Genomic DNA, 24,426 nt, shown 5'->3' on the forward strand with positions numbered 1-24,426 from the left:
AAAGTAAGCTTACAGTTGCCCACAAGTAATTAGGACCCAAGTCATTGTATACAAAATATATTTTTCTCATTATTAAAACTCGGTTATGGCCTTCTGTGCCCCACAGAGACGACAATGTTTGGCCTTTAGAGGCCAAGAGATGCATTGATATTAAGGTCGCAAGCAATGGAAATATGACAGAAAGGCAGTTAACAAGCAAAATTGCTTGGTTTTCAGAAAAAAAGGACACATGGAGGACTTCTGTCTTCTTTAATATGCATAACGCTAATAAAACTGTATTTCCATCCGGATGACATTATGCCACGTCCCTCATTTCAATCAGAACGCACAGCCTTTGTAACTCTAATTTGAAACAAAAGCTATAAATTGCTCTCTGACTGCCATTTCATGTGGTTATTTTCCATTTAGGTCCCCTCAAAGGGATCTTTAGTGATGCTGATATTGAATTATGGCTTGATCTTCACAGTCGCATCGCCTGAGAAAGCCCTGCGCCGCCTTATGATATTTCCCTCCATGACACAATATTTTCATTTATACACCCGCAGAGAGTTTTCAAGGTCATTTAAACTATTTGACCACATAACAGCTTTGCTTCGGTATAAATTATAATACTTAGAAACATGCAGAAACAGAGGAGACATGAAACAGCATCCGCCTCAGCTCTGCACCAATGGTGACTTCATGAAAATGGGTTATTTGTTGCAGGCAGACAGATTTCAAACCATCTTCTTTGCTTGGAAGATGATCAATTCCCATATTACATATGAATACAATATCTGATAGACTTACAGATTGGAAAGAAACAACATATGAACTGTGTACAACCTTGGACTTCAAGCGCATGAGCCAGCAGTGTGTCAAAATGACAAATATAGCCGCCTTATCCTCATTTGTGTGGAACGAATGTAAGGAGTGTGATCATACTTTACCGATCAAAAGTTTGGAGTCATTTTTTTGTATTTACTGTATATTTTAACTTTCTAATAATCAAAGAATGTTTCCAAAACAAATATTAGGCAGCAAAAACTGTTTTTGAAACTGATAATAATAAGAACATTATTAATATTTGAGCACCAATAATAATTGATAATAAATGAGCATCAAATCGGATTTCTGAAGGATCATGATATACTGAAGATATGGCTGCTAAAAATCTGCTTTATAAATTTCATTTTAAAATATATCAAAATAGAAAACAGTTCTTTTAAATTGTAATCATATTACCAATAACCCCAAGAGACTTTTAGAAAAAAAAAAAAAACATTTTATTTATTAAACATTTTTGATCGGTAGTGAGTGTTCCTTAAGCATGACGAATGGGAAAAAAACAACAACACTCCATTATGCCATATGCACATTTCCAAGCCAACACCTGCTCTTATTACCATGTGCATCAGATTTCCATTTGAGTTTTCACGACAGGTGAGGTGAAAAGGGTGAACCAGACGTGGTGTCTCACCGAGCCCGTGTCCGGTATTGATGGTGGACGGACGTGAATGGTGATTAAATGTCAGAGGAAGCTGCAGGATTATTGGAGGTGAGGAGGTTTAGCCTAGAAGAATGTCAAGAGCATCATTGCCCTTTTAGTGTGTGTGAGTGGCCACATCACCCCGGCGGCCCTAGTTAATGACTTTATGCCGAGACAAGAGAAGAGACAGAGGGAAAAAGCGAGAGAAAGAGAGAAAAGACGCCAGAAGGGTAATGACAGTGACTCAAACCTAATGAAAGGCTCTCAAGTGTGTCACTAGTTGTTGATGAAACTGAATCACAATGTGAACACTACACTTTACAACATCTTTTACTCGGAAAGGTCCTGAATGCTTCACGTAGTGGCGTCAACACTAAACCCTTGATCAGGAGAAGTATAGCTATTGCTTTAACAGCACAGATTTGTATTTGTAGACACTCACTGATTATACATGAGGACTGCAAATCAGAGATGGCAAAAGTACTCACTTCTCGTACTCAAGTAGAAGTACAGATACTTGTGTTAAAAAATACTCTGGTAAAAGTAGAAGTACTGATTTAACAACTTTACTCAAGTAAAAGTAACAAAGTACAGGCTTGGAAATTTACTTAAAGTATAAAAGTAAAAGTAGCCTTGTGAATGATAACCATTTTTTTTCTGCAAAGCTACCTGGACCACACAAATGTTACTAGAGTGCAAGCTGAGAAACTTAAGTGGATATGGAAAAAAGGTTCTTTATATGCCATTGCCTAACGTTACATTTTAAATGGATGTCTGCCAATAGGCCTAAAACATCACATAGCCTATATGATTATTGTGACAGAGCTATCTACTAACTCTCCTGACTGCTTTGTCGGACAAAATGGCGGATTATGATTGGTCACATCGCCTGTCAATCATACTATACTCCCTGTGAAGGGTAGATGACGCAAAAATAATGACTCCACTGAAATTATTTGAAACTAAAGTAACGAGCCAATTTTTTAAAATGTAAGGAGTAGAAAGTACCGATATTCATGTTAAAATGTAAGGAGTAAAAGTAAAAAGTCGACACAAAAATAAATAGTAAAGTAAAAATATCTGAAAAATCTACTTGAGTACAGTAACAAAGTATTTGTACTTCGTTACTTCCCATCTCTGCTGAAAATATTTATTTATCAAGAACATGTTCAAAGACATTCACCTAAGATGTCAACTCTTGAATTGTTTTTTCCTTGCCTATCACTGCATATGGATCAGATAGAAAAAGAATGTGTCAAATATTCATTTTAAACACTGAAATAAAGTATCTGGCAGTGAATGAATGAATTGAGACTATACACGCCGGATTCAAACAAATTTTCAGCTCCATCTATTGATTTGTCATTACAATCAGACAGAAAATCTGACATAATAACTGTATTTTGCACATCCCAAATCCATTAACTATTATCTATCAGCATAAAACAGGAGAGTTACACACTCCACCATTATTTAACTTAATGGCTGATGCCACCTCTAGTGAATATTGTCATTACAAAACATTGATCTTCAATTAAAGGCCACAGTATCAGGACACGACGGGGAGGACAATAACTCAGGAGACACACAGAAAACCTCAGGTGTTAAAATATAACATTTACACAGAATAAAAAAAAAAATGCTACTGAGAGAAAGTAATTTAAAACATTTGATTGAACAAAAATGTTGCTCAAGGAAAATGACAGTAGCACCACAAAGTAAATTATTTACACAGCACAGCAGTGTATAATACTATAAATAGTCATTTCTTATTTATTTTTTAACTGCATGGTCTATTAACATTGTAATTATATGAATTTGAACATTATAAAAGCCACAAATTTCACTGGGGACTGAATCACATGAATGTTCTGGTGTTGCTAACAGGATACTGTTCAAAAGAAGTCAGAACAAAAAAAAAGTAAATAAATAAAAAGACTGCATACAATTAATTAAAGTGACATTAAATGCATTTATAATTTTACAAAATATTTCTATTTCAAAATAATGCTGTTCTTAATGAAACTTATATTCCTCAAATAATCTAAAAAAAAAAAAAAAAAAAAAAGTATCATGGTTTCCACAAAACTATAGGCAGCACAACTATTTTCACTATTGATGTAATGGTTATGTTCTATGTGTGGACTCTTATGTTGTTTTGCCTTTGGTTTACATATTTCCTTCCTGTGTTTAAGGTGTATTCAGGCCAGCTCATAATTATTGTAATTACAAGATTCCAACTTGAAAAAGGCATTCACGTCCTCATTGAACTCGTAACTACAGCTTGTAAACTGGAAATTTTCAGAGAGCTCCTTCTTGTACCACATGACCACTGTACTACCTGACCATTGTAGGTTCATTTAGACATTGATAGTGTTGCCATAGAAACACAAAATTCACAGTCGGAGGACGTGAACAGCTTCCACGTCACGCGTTGTCATCTTGAAATTGCGGTAATTACTTCATGCCGTGAACGCAGCATTAGTTCCTGTTCCCTTTGTTCCCATTGTTAGTTTCTATGATTACTTATTGGTTCATTGATTATGTTCACCTGAGTCTTGTTTGGTTCCCCATGAATGTAAGCCCTCAGTTTGGTTCTCCTCATTGTCCTGTATTGTCTTTACTTGTGTGAAGCTGTTACGCTGATTTTTACCTTCTGGATAGCCTTCTTTGGCTTAATTTTTTTGTAAATGAACTAAAACTGCTGCAATTTAGATCCTCTGCTCATCTTTCTTTGCCTGCACCATGACAATTGATAATAATAATAATAATAATAATAATAATAATAAACAATTATTGAGCAGCAAATCAGCATATTAGAATGATTTCTGAAGGATCATGTGACACTGAAGACTGGAGTAATGATGCTGAAAATTCAGCTTTAACATCGCAAGAATAAATTAAATTAATTAATATATAAGTACATGTATTTTTATGTTTACTTATTAACATATATATTTTTATGAATATAGATATTCAAATTGTGCAAAATATTTACTAATGTGTTTATTTTGGTGTTAGATTTAATAATAATAATAATAATATGTTTCATTTATATAGCGTTTTTCTCAAGCTCAAAGCACTTTACAATCAATAAACATAAATACATCAAAAACAGGACAAACAGAACAAACAATACACTGTACACATCAATAACCATATAGTAAATAACCATGCATAGTCCAGAGTGAAAAATATACAAATATCTGACCAACAGTCCAAACAGAATGAGCAGTAGGGAAAAAATAAAGTAACCATAGTAGTCCCTCATAGAGTGGGTACATCAAGCAACCCACTTCAAACTGCATCTTGAATGCCACAGAGCCCAAACAACTGCAAACGGGAGGACACCAAATGGCAAATTGCAACACTCGACGATGACGGCCACTATGCACAAAATCCTCCCATCAAAGCCAGCATTGCCAGGTCAGCGGTTTTTCCCTACACCAAACATTATTTGCAACGCCCCCATCTAATAATTGCAGCTTTGTGCTCTGTTGCTTGTGATAAGAAACAAAGACTCAGCTTTCAAATTCTGTCATGAAATTCAAACAATAAATGCTGTTTTGATGCACTTAATTGTGGCGTGACATGTCGCTATACGCCTCAGCTCAAGCAGCAGCGTTGAGCGTGAACTTTTTCTTCCACTTTAATACAGGTTATACCTCAAACATGCAAGAATATCAGAAGGAGTTGGATAATACAGTACAACTTACTGAAATGAATCATGTCTCATGTAATCACTCAGTGTTTCAACAACGGAAAGATGTCAATAAAAAGTTTCCCTCAGGAAAGTTATCCGGTGTTAACTAAAAACACTAGAGAGGAGCTTATTTACTGTCAATTATATATGGATGCTTGAATAAATTTCAACTGAGTTGCATACAAACATTTCTGTTTTTATTTGAGTGTATCTTATTATTATATCTGAAAATAAATAGCAGTTGAATATAATAGTTCTGTTGTTAATTATGACCGCCGCTAGCGTAGCTAGCGAAAGCGGTCATATAGGGATTGTCAAAGTTTTTTTTTTTTTTTTTTTTCGTCACCTTACTGAATTTTTCGTCAACGATACCAGGGACACCGAAGCACCGGGGAACATGAAATTTGGTGGGCATGTAGCCCCACTAGACTTCTAAGGAAAAATTTCGTTTGGTCCCCGGGGGCCACTCCCCCCCCGCGCTGGGCCCCCCCAAACCCAAAAAAATGCAGTTTTTCCTAAATAACTACCTGAACCGTGGCACCGAGGATGAAGAAATTTTTATGGTATGTTGGTCTACTAGACTTTTACGGAAAAATTTCGTTTGGTCCTCGGGGGCCACTTCCCCCCCCCCCGCGCTGGGGCCCCCGTAAATTTTTCGTCAACGATACCAGGGACACCGAAGCACCGGGGAACATGAAATTTGGTGGGCATGTAGCCCCACTAGACTTCTACGGAAAAATTTCGTTTGGTCCCCGGGGGCCACTCCCCCCCCCGCGCTGGGCCCCCCCAAACCCCAAAAAATGCAGTTTTTCCTAAATAACTACCTGAACCGTGGCACCAAGGATGAAGAAATTTTTATGGTATGTTGGTCTGCTAGACTTTTACGAAAAAATTTCGTTTGGTCCCCGGGGGCCACTCCCCCCCCCGCGCTGGGGCCCCCGTAAATTTTTCGTCAACGATACCAGGGACACCGAAGCACCGGGGAACATGAAATTTGGTGGGCATGTAGCCCCACTAGACTTCTAAGGAAAAATTTTGTTTGGTCCCCGGGGGCCACTCCCCCCCCGCGCTGGGCCCCCCAAACCCAAAAAAATGCAGTTTTTCCTAAATAACTACCTGAACCGTGGCACCGAGGATGAAGAAATTTTTATGGTATGTTGATCTACTAGACTTTTACGGAAAAATTTCGTTTGGTCCCCGGGGGCCACTTCCCCCCCCCCCGCGCTGGGGCCCCCGTAAATTTTTCGTCAACGATACCAGGGACACCGAAGCACCGGGGAACATGAAATTTGGTGGGCATGTAGCCCCACTACACTTCTACGGAAAAATTTCGTTTGGTCCCCGGGGGCCACTCCCCCCCCGCGCTGGGCCCCCCCAAACCCAAAAAAATGCAGTTTTTCCTAAATAACTACCTGAACCGTGGCACCGAGGATGAAGAAATTTTTATGGTATGTTGGTCTACTAGACTTTTATGGAAAAATTTTGTTTGGTCCCCGGGGGCAACTTCCCCCCCTGCGCTGGGGCCCCCGTAAATTTTTTGTCAACAATTCCAGGGACACCGAAACACCGGGGAACATGAAGGGCATGTAGCCCCACTAGACTTCTACGGAAAAATTTCGTTTGGTCCCCGGGGGCCACTCCCCCCCCCCCCCCCCCCCCCGCGCTGGGCCCCCCCAAACCCAAAAAAATGCAGTTTTTCCTACATAACTACCTGAACCGTGGCACAGAGGATGAAGAAATTTTTATGGTATGTTGCTCTTAAGGGCCCACATCAACCTAGCCCATAATCACTCATTTGTGATTTGCGCCCCTCCCATAAAAAATGAAAATGCAATATTATTCTGCTTTAATCGCCCCTATCTTCAGTGGAGATGTTCAGAACTGCACCATATTTCATGTGTATGATTAACTTGACATCCTCTGGGGGTATCCTCTGCTAAGTTTCGTAGAATTTCATCCATGGGGGGGTATAAAATAAATTCATTTATGTGCACATTTAGTGACTGTACACTCATCGGCCTGTAGATGGTGCTGTTGAGCGAAGGGTTGCTGGTTTAGGATGATACTGTCACACACACACATGCAGGAATACAAACAAACGCAAGCATGCACACACACTGACATCCACACGCACAGACACACACCCATACACACACATACAAATCCACATGCACAGACACACACACACAAACACACACGCGCACACATGTACGCACACATACATACACGCACAGACACACACACACACACACACACACACACACAGACACACACATACACAAACACACACACATACACACACACACACACACACACACAGACAGACATGCACATACTACTACTTTTTTTAGGTATATACATAAACACGCAATACAGCCAAATTACTCCACGTCATTTATTTTTGTGGAAAGCCAGTGCAGGCCTGAGCGGCGGTCATATTTTGTACCGCGATGCGGTACATCTAGTTTTATAGTAATGTACCAAATGAGAAGGTTCCCTGTATAGTTTTGGGAGAGATTTTTTGTCCTCAAGAAAATCAAATATCGGTATCGGCAGATATCATTCTGAATAACTGGCTTTCAGTATCGGAAGATAAATGTAGCATCAGTACATCTCTATAACAGATACATTTGGTCTGAGAAGCTAAAAGCTTTGAAGAACATTAATCAACACTACGTAGATCAAAGGCCTCAGGAAAGGTGTTAGTAGTTCAGGCAGTACGTGTATATGTGTACGTGAGGGAAATACTCATTTCCGTATCTGCGTGTACCGACACTTAAACGTTACCAGAACAAAAGACACTTTAAATTCAACACTTCATGCCACTGAACTCTTTGATATGGTAATGTGCTCCCTCCTTGCACTGGTGTGAGTGCCAGCAGAGAAATCCAGATGATCGCAGCCCAAGCCGTCAATGCCAGTTGTGGGAATTGAATAATTGCGCACCTGATCCTGAAACAAACAACATCCATTGTGTAGGTGCAGATGCTCTGAGCCGTTCGGTGCAATGTAAATATGTCTGCCATTAGCATTCTCTTCATGATTATTTCTAAAACACTAAGGGGCTTTTAGAACGCGGCGTCACTGTCCTCTGGAGAATTTCTGCTGCAACTCAGGTTGTAGATGTGAGAGCGCTTTGATGTAAAGTTCGTTTTTATTTCCATTAGCGGATCTGTGCTTATTCTTTGTAACCAATAGGAGCTCTAGCAGACATTTTGCCCACACAGCCAAATACTGCATTATTCTATTCTTACTTGAGAAGATCTTTGTGAAATCAATAGCTATTATTAAAGTCAGCCCTTTAATCCTCAGGGCTTCTCTGCACGATATCAATACACCCTCCTATTAGTATGCAGAACCCGCTCCCAGATTTTCGTAAAGTGTAATGCAGTTTGCCTTCATCTAAATAAGATTACAATGTGAAGCACCCGGAAAAAGTGATCTTCTTGTTGTTGTTACAGTGCGCCTGTTAGCCTTGGCCTGTGAAATAGCTCCAAGTTTTCATGAAAAGGCTTTTTTTTTTTCTTTTTTTTTTTTTTCATGAGCCCATCAGCTCGTTGGCTCACTTGTTCACTTTCCTCTTTAGGGCGCAGGATGCAGGATGATGCATATTTAATAAGAGCTGGATTTGTTTGTGTTTGGAACAGTATTACTCTAACACAACTTTTTTCACTCCCTTTTCAAGATGGGCACATACAATGGACACATGGAACATAGATAGACTTATTGTAGTTCTGCCTGCCACCTGTAATTCCTATTATGCAGTACGTCTCCATATTATGTTTAAAAATACTTTAAAAAATATGATCACAGTATCACATTTAAACATACAGTATGGGATTTTTTGCCACTAGGGGTCGCTAACCTATTTACAATTACAAAGGCGTAGTTTGACGACGCAACATTTGCTAAGAATTATGGATCTTGTCGTCAACGTAAAGCCGACCGATCTAATAATGTTTATGGATGAGTAAATACATCAATGTTTTTATCATGACTGTGATATAAAGCAGTTCGGGATTGCTAAGAGACAGCTATCAGCTCCACACGCGACGCGAGTCCCGCGGATATAAAAGGAATATGGATATTTCATTCTACCGAACTACACGCAAATGCAGAATTACAACTCACAGGTCAGTTTATTAGACAAATTAAACTTGTGAGGTAACGCAGCGCTGTTTCACTTGGTCTAACATTACACTATCACACTAAACTGCATTTGAATGTGTTGAAATGAATGTGTTAGTCTGTCTATATGAGACTAGAAGTAAGCTAGATCAACATTAGAATAACATACAGATCATATTCTAACATGTCTTCATTGTTGAACTATAGAACATTGATTGGATCAGGGTTCACCAATCTCGGTCCTGGAGGGCCGCTTTCCTGCAGAGTTTAGCTCCAACCTCAATTAACCACACCTGAACCAGCTAATCAAGGTCTCACTAGGCATACTAGAAACTTTCAAACAGGTGTGTTGGATCTGGTTGGAGCTAAACTCTGCAGGGACAGCGGCCTCCAGGACTGAGATTGGTGAACCCTGGATTAGATTTATGTAAATGTGCTCACCTGTTTAATAAAGTACATGTAGGAGTGGTCGAAGTCTCGGACGTGGAGCTCTCGTTTATATACTGTCTATGGGAGCTCTCGGCATCTCGAAAACGGGACGTGTCTTCGAATTAAATTACAAATTTCTCCTGGTTTGAAAGTTGTTGGAAACAGTCGGGATAATGTAAGCACACAACAAAAAAATATATATAACATAGATATAGTGATTTTTGCTATTTTTAAAGCAAAAAAGATACATATTGTGCCTTTAAGTGAGCATATTTAAATGTAAATCTTTGGCTTGGAAGGAAATTGATATTTTTACCATGTCCCTGGGTGCTAACATTGACAAATTGATTTATATATATATATATTTATATATAATTATTATTTTTTTGTAAATAATATTATATAAAAAAAAAAAAATCTTGTGAGTGTGTTTTAATAAGTAATCTATTTATATCATCTAACAAACAAAATCTAGGTTCTAATAATATTATAATCTAGAACATGTCACATGTCTAGAACACTAATTTATGTGATGTTTAGAGTGTTATTAAACAAAAATCTTCCATATATGACTGTGTATATACACTACCATTCAAAAGTTTGGGGTCGATAAGATTTTTGTCTCTTATGCTCACCAAGGCAGCATTTATTTGATAAAATATTCTGTAAAAACAGAAAGACTGCTTTCTATTTAAAGAAATCTGGCCTACTTATATTTGCACCTTGTGCATACTAATTATAAAACAAAAAAATGATGACACACTTTCAGCGCCAGAGAAAACAACAGCAGTACATCTTAATGCAGTGGTGCGAGATTGTTTTTGGACACCTGGAAAGCAAGAGGCTTTAATGAAACAAAAGGACCCAATTATATATTCTATTTTGTCAGAATGTGCTTAATTACTGGCAATACAAGCCATGGCCAGGATGTCTTTCTGAGGTAAAGAACCTGTCTGCATCTCCTGTTGATCTGGGTGGATAAGAGCTCATTTAATCAGCAAGAATGAGTGCATTACAAGATCATCACGCAAGTTAGCTTGCTGTATTTTATTAGCGAAACTGCACAGTGGATAATTTGTATTGACACAAAGACACAGCTCCCAAAATAAGTCCACTCGGCTAGTGCACGACTTTAGAAAGTACTGGAAACTGCAGTTGTGCAGTTCTAAAATTATACTGTTATGAACCTTTTTGCTGACTTAATTTGCTTTATATTCTGTAACACTCTGGCAAATAGCAAACAAATGTGCATCAGCGAGGTACAATATGGAAAGGCAGCATCATTCTGAAAGAAATAGATGGAAAATATAGTTGAAAAAATAGACAAATATAATAAATTACTTTTGACCTATTGTTCACATACAGACACTACTCATCCAGATGCACTTTTTGACGTGACAACATTGAAATTGCTACTCTTTACCGCTATCTTACCGCTATGGGTGGTGGTGGCGCAGTGGATAAGACACATGCCTTTGGTGTGAGAGACCTGGGTTTGAATCCACTGTGAGACACCAATGTGTCCCTGAGCAAGACACTTAACCCCTAGTTGCTCCAGAGGTGTGCGACCTCTGACATATATAGCAATTGTAAGTCGCTTTGGATAAAAGCGTCAGCTAAATGTATAATGTAAATGTAAATCTTGGCCCTAACCATAGTCTTAAACTATTTTGAGTAGACAAATATGACAAAATAATCTACAACACAAAAATGAGCAGAATTCGTATTCAAGGGTGTACATTTGATTACCAGTAAACATGATGTTGATAATCAAAATCAATAAAAAACTAAAAAAGCCTATTGCCTATAGCTTTTCACCAATTGCACATAATTTTAGAAGTATACACATCTCTTAAAGGCAGGGTAGGTAGGATTTTTCTAAAAAAAAAACATTCCAAATTTGTTTAAACTGTGTTTATATACCAATACATAATTAAAATGTAAGTACTCTGAAAAAGAGAGTATAAAAATCGAGTGTCTGTAGACCTCTCACGACTGTTGTAAACACAGCTAATTATTTCCATTCACTCCACCCCCTCCCTTCTGAGCTCCTTCCAAAGCCACGCCCCCAGAACACATGAACGCGCGACGCCAAACGCTCAGGCTCAGCTGGAAGACACATTTATTTACCTGAGACGAGTGGAGAGGAAGGAGCGCAGTGCATGCAGTGACATCATGTCAGAATCACATGTAATAAAATACCTAACTTTATCACTATGAATATAAACAAATAAGATTTATTTTAGTACTCACTATCAAGCTAGCATATCGATACTGGTAAAGTTTAAAATATAGCCTACTTTGTTTGATTCGGTAACGAGCTATATTTATAGGTAACGAGCTATATTTATAAGGCAAAGCTAAAAACAGGTTGCATTGATACACGTTTTTCCATTACCATCAGTTACACTGTGATGAAGGTGAAATTCGTGTAAGATTCATAACATATACGGTGTTTTGCATGTAAGAGTTTCCATGATGAAAACATTGTTGACTCTAATGAGGACTACACTCCGGAGAAAGTACCGCATCGTCGGTTCGAGGACAGGTCGAGGGCGAAGCAGAGGAGGTCGTTCAAGAGTGTGGGCAACCAGGGTCCGAGGAAGTAGTTTTTGCCTCGTTTGCCTTCGCTGACTGCATATGCAGGTGCTTTGAATTTTGAATGCTCTTTCTCTTCCATAATTTTACTCTTCGTAGGTTCCGCGCCTCTTGCACTCCTCAAATCAAACGGGTGCGCGCGCATATGGGCAGATCTTGTAGCAAGAGGGGTGGTAGCCATGGTTGCGAGAGTGAGTGACAGTCGCCCAAACCAATCAATTGTTTCGTCCCGAATGGAAATAATGAGCTGTGTTTATTGCAGATTAAAAGGTCTACAGTCACTCGATTTTATACTCTCTTTTTCAGAGCACTTACATTTCAATTATGTATTGGTATATAAAGACAGTTTAAACAAATTTGAAAAAAAGTTTTTTATAAAAATCCTACCTACCCTACCTTTAAACAGTGGCTTCCATTATAAGTGAATTGCTTTAAAACATGTATCTCATGCATTATTAAAAACTGAGGGACAAATCAAAATTAGTGTCTTTGTAAATCAGTAGGATGCCACAAATGCAACGTCTAGACATTGCATTGACAACAATATTGCTGTAAGCCTCTTAGCTGGAAGTAGAAAGATTGCAGGTTGGAAGATACAAGTAATTGGAGAGCATCAGCATGGTGTCTTTGAGGAGACGTTTAGCCATCAGTTCCAGTGGGGTTTAAAGGGTTAGTTCAACCAAACATGAAATAACTGTTTTTAATTACTCACCCTCGTGTAATTTCAAACCCGTAAGACCTTTGTTCTTCTTCGGAACACAAGTTACGATATTTTTGATGAAATCCGAGAGCTTTCTCGGATAATTATTAATAACTAATTAAAATAAGTAAAAAGTTGTAATTATGAGAAAAAGAAAATAATGAAAAAATTTGACTTTTTCTCGTAATTTACTTTTTGTCACACTTTTGACTTTCTCAGTTATTAATTAGTATCTCATAGTTTTGTCTTTGTATCTTATATGATTATGACTCGGTATTACATAGTTTTGACTTTCTCATAATTATTTATTTACTTTTTTTTTTGTCATAAATTACATCATAATTATGATTTACCAAAGCATGATTTTTTTTTTCTTATGTTTTGTCCCTGTGTCTCATTTTCGGTTCATGGCCCACTAATTGAGAACCTTAAAGGGAACTGCACTTGAAATTGCTGAATATTTTGCCATAATGCGCATCACAGAATCAGTAGCAGAATCTCTTAATCTAGCATACAACCACACAACCAAATTCATAAACTGTATCTCACAACACTGTTCCACAAGTATTGGCCAATACATCAAACTTGACATTGTTTTAAAACGGAATGATCACTGGAGGTAAACACAGCAGTGTGTGCTCTGCATTGAGCAGAAGTGTCTGGGAATAGACGGTAAGGCCTACTCCAACCGCAGCAGGGTTTAGAGGTGCAAACAGCCCTCTATTTAGAGCCAGCAAAGCATGCAGAGCCCTCTACTGCTAAATGAGTTTTCTGCGTCGATAATTCATGTTGTAACTGGGATGTTTGATGTCTTTATTGACATGGTGTTATCTCACCATAGTAAAAAGGATAAAGTGATCTTTGGGATTTTCGAAATAGGTAAACTCAGACATACACACAAAACTAGAGCACAACAAATGTATATTGCACACCAGGTTTCAAATGATGCATATATCCGCAGGCACACAGGTAATGTCATAACACACCTTTGGTTTCTAGATTCTTGACATTTGGTGGTATAAAATATTCCCACTAATAACCTCAGTTCACAGCGCTGACACAAACACACCACTAACATCATGTCACCTTCAGACTGCTGCTCTAAGCTAAAGTTTTTTTTATATCCCCTTTCTTTACCACATGCCGTGCATGCTGACATTCCTACTTGTACGTACACACACACGCACATACTGGATGTGGAGTCTTTGATATGTATAATCGGATATAATCAAGTACACATCATCGCATCTTTGTCACTTGTCTGTCATGTCATTACATTTCACATTCACACTTTTGCATGAAGGTAAACAAGCTGTTTCTGTTTCCGAATACGATATTATTCCTCCTGGCTGTTTGAAATAAGATAATAGCATACTATTTCTGCAGAATATACAATGTTAAACTGTGCACTGTATGCAAATTTTCTACATGAATGACCTACTTTCCATTTGCACGGAATACTATATCCCACAATACAATGCACTTGACTTGACATTCCAGCTGCATCTGAAACCGCATACTACCTATTATATAGTAGGTGAGAAAAACAAAAGAATTATGTCTGAATTCACAGTGCTAATAAAAGAGAAGGAAAAAAATACCCAGATGGCCTTCTACATTCTGAAGTGTGCGTCCGATGGACACTTTACCATCCCATGATGCAACGGGAGAGGATTTGTGAATGGCAGAGAAGTGATGCAAATTAAGCTAGTAGATCACATGATGACGACAACATGGTGAATGCAGTACGTCCATATTACATTCATACCACACACATTTATATACAGAACACACTTTTTTGTGTCATTCTGTACAATTTTCTAATGGAGAAACAAGATATTTTCAAAAGGTAACCAGACAAACTGAACGTGACAAGGTCATGTGACAACAATGTTACAAACTACGGTTTGAAATCTTTATTATTGCATAATGCATTCTGTTTCACACACTATTTAATAATTAATAACCAGTATATGGTAGATTTGTAGTATTCAGTAAGAAGTAAGCTATATTCCCTTTTGAACGTTGCCCTTTTTATTTATTTTACCAGTATATTAATCAGGAGTCACCCATAGGTGGCACTGCTTTCTCCTGTTGGAAACCCACAGTTCATGTTCCCAAACAAAACACATGTAGAAAATGTGGAGTAAACATGGATAAACAAGGCTATGATTTTTGCATGCAAGACTTTCCTCCTTCCCAAACGATCTCAAATCAGGTGAATATGCCATTACTTTTTTATCACGGAAGAGGTGAGTCATTAAAATCTCAGTGACAGTGGCAGTTTGAGCACTCTCAGCTGATTTATAGATCAAACAGCACATTAATGACATACTTAATGAGGGATGAGAAACTCTGACAGAGTAGGACACTGCAGGAATGAGTCATTAGACTGAAGACGTGTAAGCCTGTGCCGTACTTTCAGAAGTCATGTTTCCATGTGGCAATTGAAGAGCAGCATCGATTATTGTGTTGACGTTCTGCCACGGATGTCCATCTGCCTCACACTTTTTCTTGTCATGTTTTGTTAGCCTCTCTGCAGCTCAGATTGTCTTCAATGTTTTGCCATTGTTTCTTTGTTTAAGTGAACTATGTGATAATTAGTAGGCCTATATTCTGTGTTGTGTTGCCAACTCTGAGGGAGTGGGAGACAGTGAGATCCTGTGGGATCAGACTTCTCTCACAACTTAAAAGAATAATTGCTTTTGTTTACTAATGGGAGAAACGAGCATCATTTGTTTTTGATGACTAATCACGAGCTGACCCACTTTCTGGGAATTCGGGACTGTTGTAGCTTCACACCACCGCACAGAATGCTGACTGGTGTGAAATGTAAATCTCCCAACGTGGTTATACCTGACCGTTTGGTTATGCATATTAAGTGCCATTTGAAATTTTCTTTTAGAATGATCATTTTTATCAAGCTTGTATATTTAAATTCAGTAAATTCACTTAAATGGCAATGAAAATGACCTATTAATTGTCATTTAAGTGAAATTACTGAACTTAAATACACGAGCTTGATAAAAATTATTCATTCTAGAAGAAAATTTCAGATGGCACTTAGAGGCTTTTGCATCTGAACTCTTCATATATGTGTGTGTCTATTTGTGTGTAGGCTACATAAAAGTCCAAAACATTGGGGTCATTCAAATTCATTTGATCAAAAATACAATAAAAACAGCATTATTGTGTAATAGTATTACAATTATTGCAGCTGTTTTCTGTTTTATTATGTTTCTGTGATGGCAAAAGCTGAATACTCCAGTCTTCATTGTCACACAAACCTTCAGAAATAATTCTAATGAGCTGCTTAAAATTAGAAAATCTTAATAGAAAGTTCAAAAGATCAGCATTAATGTGAAATATAAACCTTTTTTTTACATTAGAAATATTTTTACTATCAGTTTTGATCAATTTAATGGATCCTTTCTGAATAAAAGTAAGATTTTTTTTTTAAATAAACAAAAACAAACTTTTGACTGATAGCATATCAATTTGATAGTGTGTCAAATCAATTTCGGTTCAGTAATGTTTTTTCCCCAAATAATTTAACATTAATATATATTCATTATTATATAGATAACCCCCCCCCCCACACACACACACACACACGCACTAAACCACAATATATGTTATTTAATAGCAGATTTTCATTGTGACAAAGAAACCTTTCCTGAGAAATTTTCACAAAAAACTGACAACTGGCCCTGGTCTGCCCTAAATGTGAAATATGTGGGGTCTGTAGCATAAAAGCCTCTTCTCTATATTTAGTATTTCAATTACCGCTTTCACAAAACACTCATTTCATGCACATTCGCAAACAGGCACACAAATACACAATACATCACAAAGCATTTTAATCTGACAAGAACATCCTTTGAGTAGAACCGAAGATAAGGGAATATGTGACTCGCTGCATGTGTGTGTGTCTGTGTACACATATAAGCATGTGTATGCGCATTATTGTGCCGCCGAGTGTTTATTTGAGGAATTGTAAATAGGGATGTTTCGCACGATTGTAGCGGGGATCGGCAGGGCCTATTGTTTGCTTTAATCGCTACTTTAGCCGAGAGGTTGTCTAAACATTTTCATGATCTCCTGTGCTGCCCATGTTCAAGCTGACAGTAGAGCAGGTAATCACTCACAATCCTTAAGCCTTGATGATCCTCTCAACACACAGACACACACACACACACACACACACACAAATACATCTCATTCAGTCGGCCAGCACAAAGCACCATTCAGCCAAAGCCCCGCTATAGTAGTCTTCAGCTTTTTACAAGTAAAATCGCACCTTTATCTAAGTAGTTGCTGAATTTGGAACCACATACAGGCTTACTATACAGTCATAGAACGATATAGTAAAAATAATAGGAGTAGTATGGATCCAGCCTGTCTGTTTCAGTGAGTTGATTAAATACCGATTCAATGATTAATTAGCACCATCAAAACTGATCACGAAAGTCTCTACTGCATTTTTCATATATTATTATTGCTGCCATTATCAAGTGGTATAAGCTCCAAAAGTATCTAAGTATCCAGCTCCCCCTCTCTGGATGTCATGGGTGGAGTTTGACCAAGTCCAGCTCCATCTCTGTGGGTGGTGATTGACCTAATTAGGTATAGGGATAGGGTTATGGGTAGGGTTAGGGTGTGGCTAGACCTTCAAACTCCACCCAGAGGGGGAGCTGGATGTCAAGCTCCACCCATTGGCTCTGCAGTTAGCAGCGTTTCTAAATTATTGGGAAAACATGCCTTGGTTATTTAAGATGGCATTTGTATTTCTTGAATTGATTAAACAAAATGCAATCTACTTGGTAACAGTGGCAGTTTGGTTGAAAATATGGAACAGAATGAAACTTTTTTTCCAAGCAAATGATATAGATTGTGCAATATTGAGTAAAATACTTTTTAGTGTAACTATAATGGTGTATTCATGTATAGTTAGACTGTAATTTGCATGCTGGTGTGTTATTCGAATTCAAACTGGCTATACCGGCAATACCACTGGTTGGACACTGAATAGTGATATGCAATAATTGCCCTTATAATATTGACATAAGAACTGTTTCCCATCCTAAAACAGCTGGAAGCCTACTTCCGCCACATAAGAAAAAAAGAAAATCATCATCATGTTATAAAAGGTCATTGTTGACGTAAGTCAATAATATTTTTTGTCATAATTGTGGTTTTTTATTTAATAAATTTGACTTTAAATGTTATAATTAGGATTTACCAAAGCATTATTGTTTTTTTATGTGGTGGGAATGGGCTTCCATACTTTCCACCTTTTACCAAATATAAATTTTCACACCAGTATCGCTGGTATCTATTGTACAAATTATAATCAGCATCACCATAAACCATGGCAAGCCTAAATAAAATGATTTACTGAAAAGATTTACTGAATAGTGCCTATTAAAATATCATCTTAAACTATATGCGATTAGCAATGACAAACATTTTAAACTGCATGCTACATAATTTACCTTCACTGGTGTTGCATGTTTAATTCTGCATTGTATTAAATGGTGGAATACAGTCTCTAGTCTACTGCATATTTTAGTAAATGTAGGATGAAATTTGCTTATTTCAAAATAAATGTGCACACCGTGCACAGCATCTCGAACACAGTACACATACCGCTTGTTTCTTTCAAAACAGTAGGTAGAATAGCATCCGGAACATTCCCATTGTGTGTTTGTGTTAGTCTGTTCCTGTTGTTAAACTGCAGTAAACGATTATTCCTGTTCTGCCCACTGTTCCAAATCACAGAGGGGTCACCATGCCTCATTGCTATCAAGTGCATAAACAGCACACATGTGCACAAAAACACTTCTCAGACACAGAGGAAAAAAAACAAAAACAAACCAAAAACAGGAAACCTCTTCACCTCATGTAATGTTTTGCTTGTAGGGCACATGCTTCAATTATTTCGGCGTGGAGAAAGAGACAGCATCTCCACACTGGCAGGATTGCTGCCTGGACCTCCTATTGAGGAGAATGCATCATTCTGTCTCAGTGTTGGCACGACACACAGTCATACTGAGACAATACATGCCCACAATAACTCTCCAAATCTCTCTCAGCTGTACAGAGAGAGAATAACTGCACTAATTTCTGTTGTCCACACCTGTAACTGGTGTCTTGAACCCCCAAGAATACAGACAAAGCACTGCAAACTCTTAGTGGACTGTCAGAGAAGTGTAGAGAACAAAATCATAATGCTATGTCTTTATGCCTCAAAGGAGGGGGGAAAGGTTGTGCACTGGAAAAGAAAAGGAGAAGAACAAAAAGCATGCTGATATAGTATGGATTCAGCCTTTAGTGCTGTGAGACCGCTGCTCAATAATCAATATTTCTATGGTAACTGAGATGCTGATGATTTGATGTGGAAACGGTTGCTGTGGAAAGTGCACAAAAAAGACCTAAAGTAATTTACCATTTAATTTGTGTTTCTCAAAGTATGTTATGGTCATATTTTTTTAGTCTGGGCCAGCAAATGTGCACATTTTAGAGTAAACAAACAAGTGATGGGCTTTTTAAATTGTAATGCAGGACCTTCATTTCTACAGCTCCCATTGAGCATGGTATGATTAAAAGGTTAGTGTAGCTAAATCTCTTTCTCTTGACAATTTTACCATTGCACAGTATATAAACAGTCATATTACCTGTAATGTAATGACATATTTTATTTCAGCCTTCATTCTGATTCATCAAGTGTGCAAAGTGCCATTTGTCTTTGAATCAGTGACTATGACTTATCTTGTGTGCAACTTAGGGAGATGTTAACAGGCACAAAAAAAAAAAAAAGAAAAAAGAAAAAGCCATGCTGTTTTGATGTCATCACTTGATGCTTGCCTGTTGTTTTATGACACACTTTATTAGCTCGGCCTCCATATCCCATGTGATTCTTTATGCAATGTGTTGACAAAGAAAATTTCAAATCACAACGAAACCATTTATAGCTTCAACGGTTTTATAAGAGAAGTGTTTGCAACTCTGAGTGTGAATGTGTCAGATTTTATGAGTACCCTTGGGAATGGTGCAATGCTCTATTCCTGGAGGTAACTTAGTCATCTCTGTTTTCTGGAAAAGATGGCAGGCATGCAGGTAAAATGAAATCATGATGCTGTTTTATATATCTGTGGTCTTTTATTATGTACATACAATTATTAGGTTCCTTGATGCAATATTGCACCAAAACCGATGGGTCAATGAGAGATTTTAAAGCAACGATCTATCTATCATCTTAAAACTACTAAACTAAAACTTAAACTATTTCAATCTGAAAACCTTCAAACTTCAAGCTTTTAAAACTACTTATGTTGGCTATGTCGTTTTCAAGCCAACTTAAAGTTTGTCTACAAACCTTTTTTTTTATCTTATTGTTAATATTTTGTTATTCAGTTTTTTATACTTAGTGTATACTGTTCAAAATGTTGGGGTCAGGAATTTTTTAATAAATATTCAAAAGGACCCATTAATTTGATTGATTGAAAGTAACAGTAAAAAAAAAAAAAAAAAAAACATTTATAATGTTACAAAATATACGTATTTCAAATGAATTAATAAATATTTGAGCATTTATTAAATGAATCAAAGAATCCTAAATAGAAGTAACATGGTTTCCACAAGAATATTAATCAGCACAATCATTTTCAACATTGATATTAATAATAAATGTTTCTTGAGCAGCAAATCAGCATATTAGAAGGATTTCTGAAGGATCATGTGACTGAAGACTTGGAGTAATGATGCTGAAAATTCAGCTTGCATCACAGGAATGAATTACATTTTGAAACTTTAAAATAGAAAACAGTTATTTAAAAATGTCCCTATATAGACTAATGGTTCTTGTTCACAGCTTCAAAACCAGGTAAAACATTGCACTTAGACAACCTCGGTGTTTCATTCCGGCACATAAACACTCCTGTCACTTCTAAAGCAGTGTGTATGTGATAGATGATGTCTAGAAAGTATTGTGTAGAGTATGTGGGGATTCCTGGCTGTGCTATTTTCATGCATGCTGTGTGCATTTAGAGGGAAGCATATGGACACAGTTAGTGCTCTCCACCCTCATATATCTCCACTAACACTAAAGAGATCAACGCAGTGCAGTTTCAGTAATAGCATATTATACCAGCTGTTTTTATTGACGAGGCTGTTCTCATTCCACTAGGCGGAGACAATAGAGATAGTATAAAGAGATGTGTGCCGCAATAATAAGTCCTGTCACGCTGCCAGTATTTAAGTACTGAGCTCAATTCAAATCAAAGAAAGTCACCTTGCGCACTCTCCAGTCGAGCTGAATGTTCGAGTTTACCTTTGGGGGAGTCCTTAATGTCAGACACAATTATCCCAAAGTGCTCTTAACAGTGATGTTTGAGTGATGTTTTGATAATGCGGTTGCGGTTGTATGAATGATGGGCTCTCTGTCATTTTCAGCGTATGGCTGAGTCACGACACAGCGTTGAAGGACTATGGCAACTCTGATAGACTGGCCTGGAGGGAGGACATTTTACATGTACTGTATATTAATGTTTCTGTATTTAAAAGTCAAGCTTTTGTGCGTTTCTGTTCTATAGTGTGACTTTGTGGCAGTATGTAGAACCTTAGGGTTGAAAACTGGCTTTATAAATGTTTTCCACATTTTTTGCACAATTTGACAAAATTGCAGCTTAATTGGAAATTTTACAAGAGATTATTACCTTGATTTGTCTGTTTTCTTCACACAAAATACGCCTCATATTTCATCTCATCTCTCCTTAGTAACCAAGTCCATTAAATTTTGATAAAACTTCATTTACTGAGGGACAATTCTAATTAGTGTATGGCAAGTGTAAAGCATGACAAAATGTTGCATTTTTAATGTTTTAATGTGACCTCCATTTAATAATACAAATCAACCGCTGAGCTTTTAACCTGTGTATGTATTTGTTGTTCGAATAGATTGTCCAGTAAATAAGGCTTTACCTTTTTGAGCATGATGATTCCCTCCTGATTGTGCTCGTTAGTGGTGATGTCAAACATGGCTCCTCCATCTCCAGGGACGATGTTGTATTCCACCTCCGCGTTTTTCCCTATGTCCAGATCATGAGCTTTGATTCGGCCAACCGCTGACCCGACTGCTGATGACTCCGGTACACGCAGATGGAAGATGCCTGTAGAATCAAAAATCAGTTGTTTTGAAGCACATGTTGGGGAAGCTGCTTTGAAAATTAGTTTTGAGCAGTTTTATTCATGTTTGGAATAACGTACCAATGACTAAAAACGTGACATGAGACATGGGGTGTTTGTGCGTTGGCGCGTTCCTCAAAAGACAATGACTTACAAAGATACATAACAGCTACAAGTGTATGCACTACTTGCTTTATGCAAGCACTATACAGGATAAATCACTATACAGGATACCTATTATACTTTATCGACACAAATTGATAGGTCAAACAGCAAACAGCCACCCACAAATAGTCTATAAATAGGCTGTCTTTCAGTTCACATGAACAACGGTTCAATTACTCGTCAGGCTAAAGAAGAATACCACAATTCCTCCGTTAAATTAAGACATCAAGAGTCACGCAGACCTTTCATGTTATGTGCTCACAACAAACAGGACTAGAACACAAAACGAGACATGAACACGCAGCTAGTGAGAACTCATAAGCCACGTGTTCACACAAAACATAACATGAAAGCACACAGCCAGTGAAAAACTAGCTGTGTGTTACACAGCACAAGACAAGAAAAAACACGCAGACAGAAGAGCGCGCGGCTCGAGCGAACTCGAAACCGCGCGCGCTCATGTGACAAGACAGAGCGCACGAGAACGAGCGAAAGCTCATTCCGTGCGCTCACAAAAGAAAACAAACACGCGGAGCATTGATGTCCGAATCCCGACACAGAACCGAAACCTAACTAGACAGACATGTCGGGATCCAAACACCATGCCCCGCACATATAACAAGGCACATAGACAAGTGAGTGCACGGCACGAGCGCGCTCGGAACCGCACACTCACACAGAGACGAGACAAAACAGGGAGTGTCAGAGCTCTGTCACAAAACCAAGAAATTAACTAGACCGAAGTGACAGAACCCTGACAACACTGCTTAGAAAAAATGTTAGAAAAATGTTTGTTTTTGGCTAAGCTGCACTGTGGAAACAGCTGAACTAATGTCATGCTTCTAAAACTGTAGTTAAGTTAGTAGATCGGCTACTTTGAGTTAGTTACCCAAATGCTAGTGAAGACACATGCATGGTAGGCACAAACAGATCATGCTGATTAGTAAAAACTAATGTGTTGAGTGGCCATGCCACAGCTAAAAAAAACACCTCAGCTAATTAAGAAGTCATTAGATGCGTTAGTACAATGCACCAAAAAACAAACAGAGAGAGAGAGAGAGAGAGAGAGAGAGAGAGAGAGAGAGAGAGAGAGAGAGAGAGAGAGAGAGAGAGAGAGAGAGAGAGAGAGAGAGAGAGAGAGAGAGAGAGAGAGAGAGAGAGAGAGAGAGAGAGGCAGAGACACGGCCCAGAATGCAGCAGTCATCATAGTGCCATCCTCTGAGACATGCAGATGGAAATCTACTTCTCTCCCAGGGTATTATCAATATTTACACAGCGAGAAAACCAGTGCTCATCACTGAAACTCAACATGATTTCTATTTCACGATTTCTGAGCGCAAATGGAGCCTGTTCACATTCACCTGTTTAAAGGCTTGGGCTTATTTCAGTGGAAAAATAAACAATTGAAGTTCTACAAGTATAAAAATGCATGAAATATGAGGCTGTTAGGTAGAAGCTATGAAGACTGCTTTCTCATGTTTATGATTGCTTGCACTTAGGAAACTTTGGTTTCTCTAAAAATCTCATTAATTTACATATTCAAATCTAGCATGTTGATACACTCAAGAACCAATGCTATTTGTGTGCAGGTTTTTTTTTTTTTTTACTACTTCTCTGGGGATGCTGTTAAATATGCTGCATTTACTGGTTTATCCAAACAATATTTATAGATTCAAGATTATTTATTTATTTTTCAAGAAATGCTGGCATACATTTTCTCTATGAATGAATTCAGTTTTTAAGCTTTCCTATGTGCATTTAAAAAGAAAATGCTGCAAATTTACATTACCAGTGAAAGGTTTAGACACACTTGCCTGAGTTTATGGTTCTCGTTATCTTAAAAACCGTACTTGGTTACTTACGTAACCTCGGTTCCCTTAGAGATAAGGGAACGAGTACTGCGTTGAAAACGCTGTGGGAAAACTCCTTTTCTCGAGAATATTGAAGCCTTTATTTTAAAACGCATTGCTGCAGCACATGCGAGAGCTAGAAGCTCGCGTGAGCGTGCTGATTGGCTTGTGCAAAGCAACTGCACGAACCAATGGCGGA

The 24,426-nt window shown here is 37.9% G+C and overlaps 1 protein-coding gene across 1 annotated transcript in view; it reads right to left on the reverse strand.

The window, feature by feature from the left end:
* The window catches only part of cdh12b (cadherin 12b), a 91,822-nt gene that overhangs the window by 29,142 nt on the left and 38,254 nt on the right, over window positions 1-24,426 (reverse strand). The window contains exon 5 of the mRNA XM_081393515.1: window positions 22,009-22,196. Coding sequence (XP_081249641.1) covers window positions 22,009-22,196 — 188 coding nt within the window. The remainder of the gene's footprint in view (window positions 1-22,008; window positions 22,197-24,426) is intronic.

This window comes from Scardinius erythrophthalmus, assembly GCF_964197995.2.
Source record: "Scardinius erythrophthalmus genome assembly, chromosome: 18".
Taxonomy (NCBI): Eukaryota; Metazoa; Chordata; class Actinopteri; order Cypriniformes; family Leuciscidae; genus Scardinius; species Scardinius erythrophthalmus.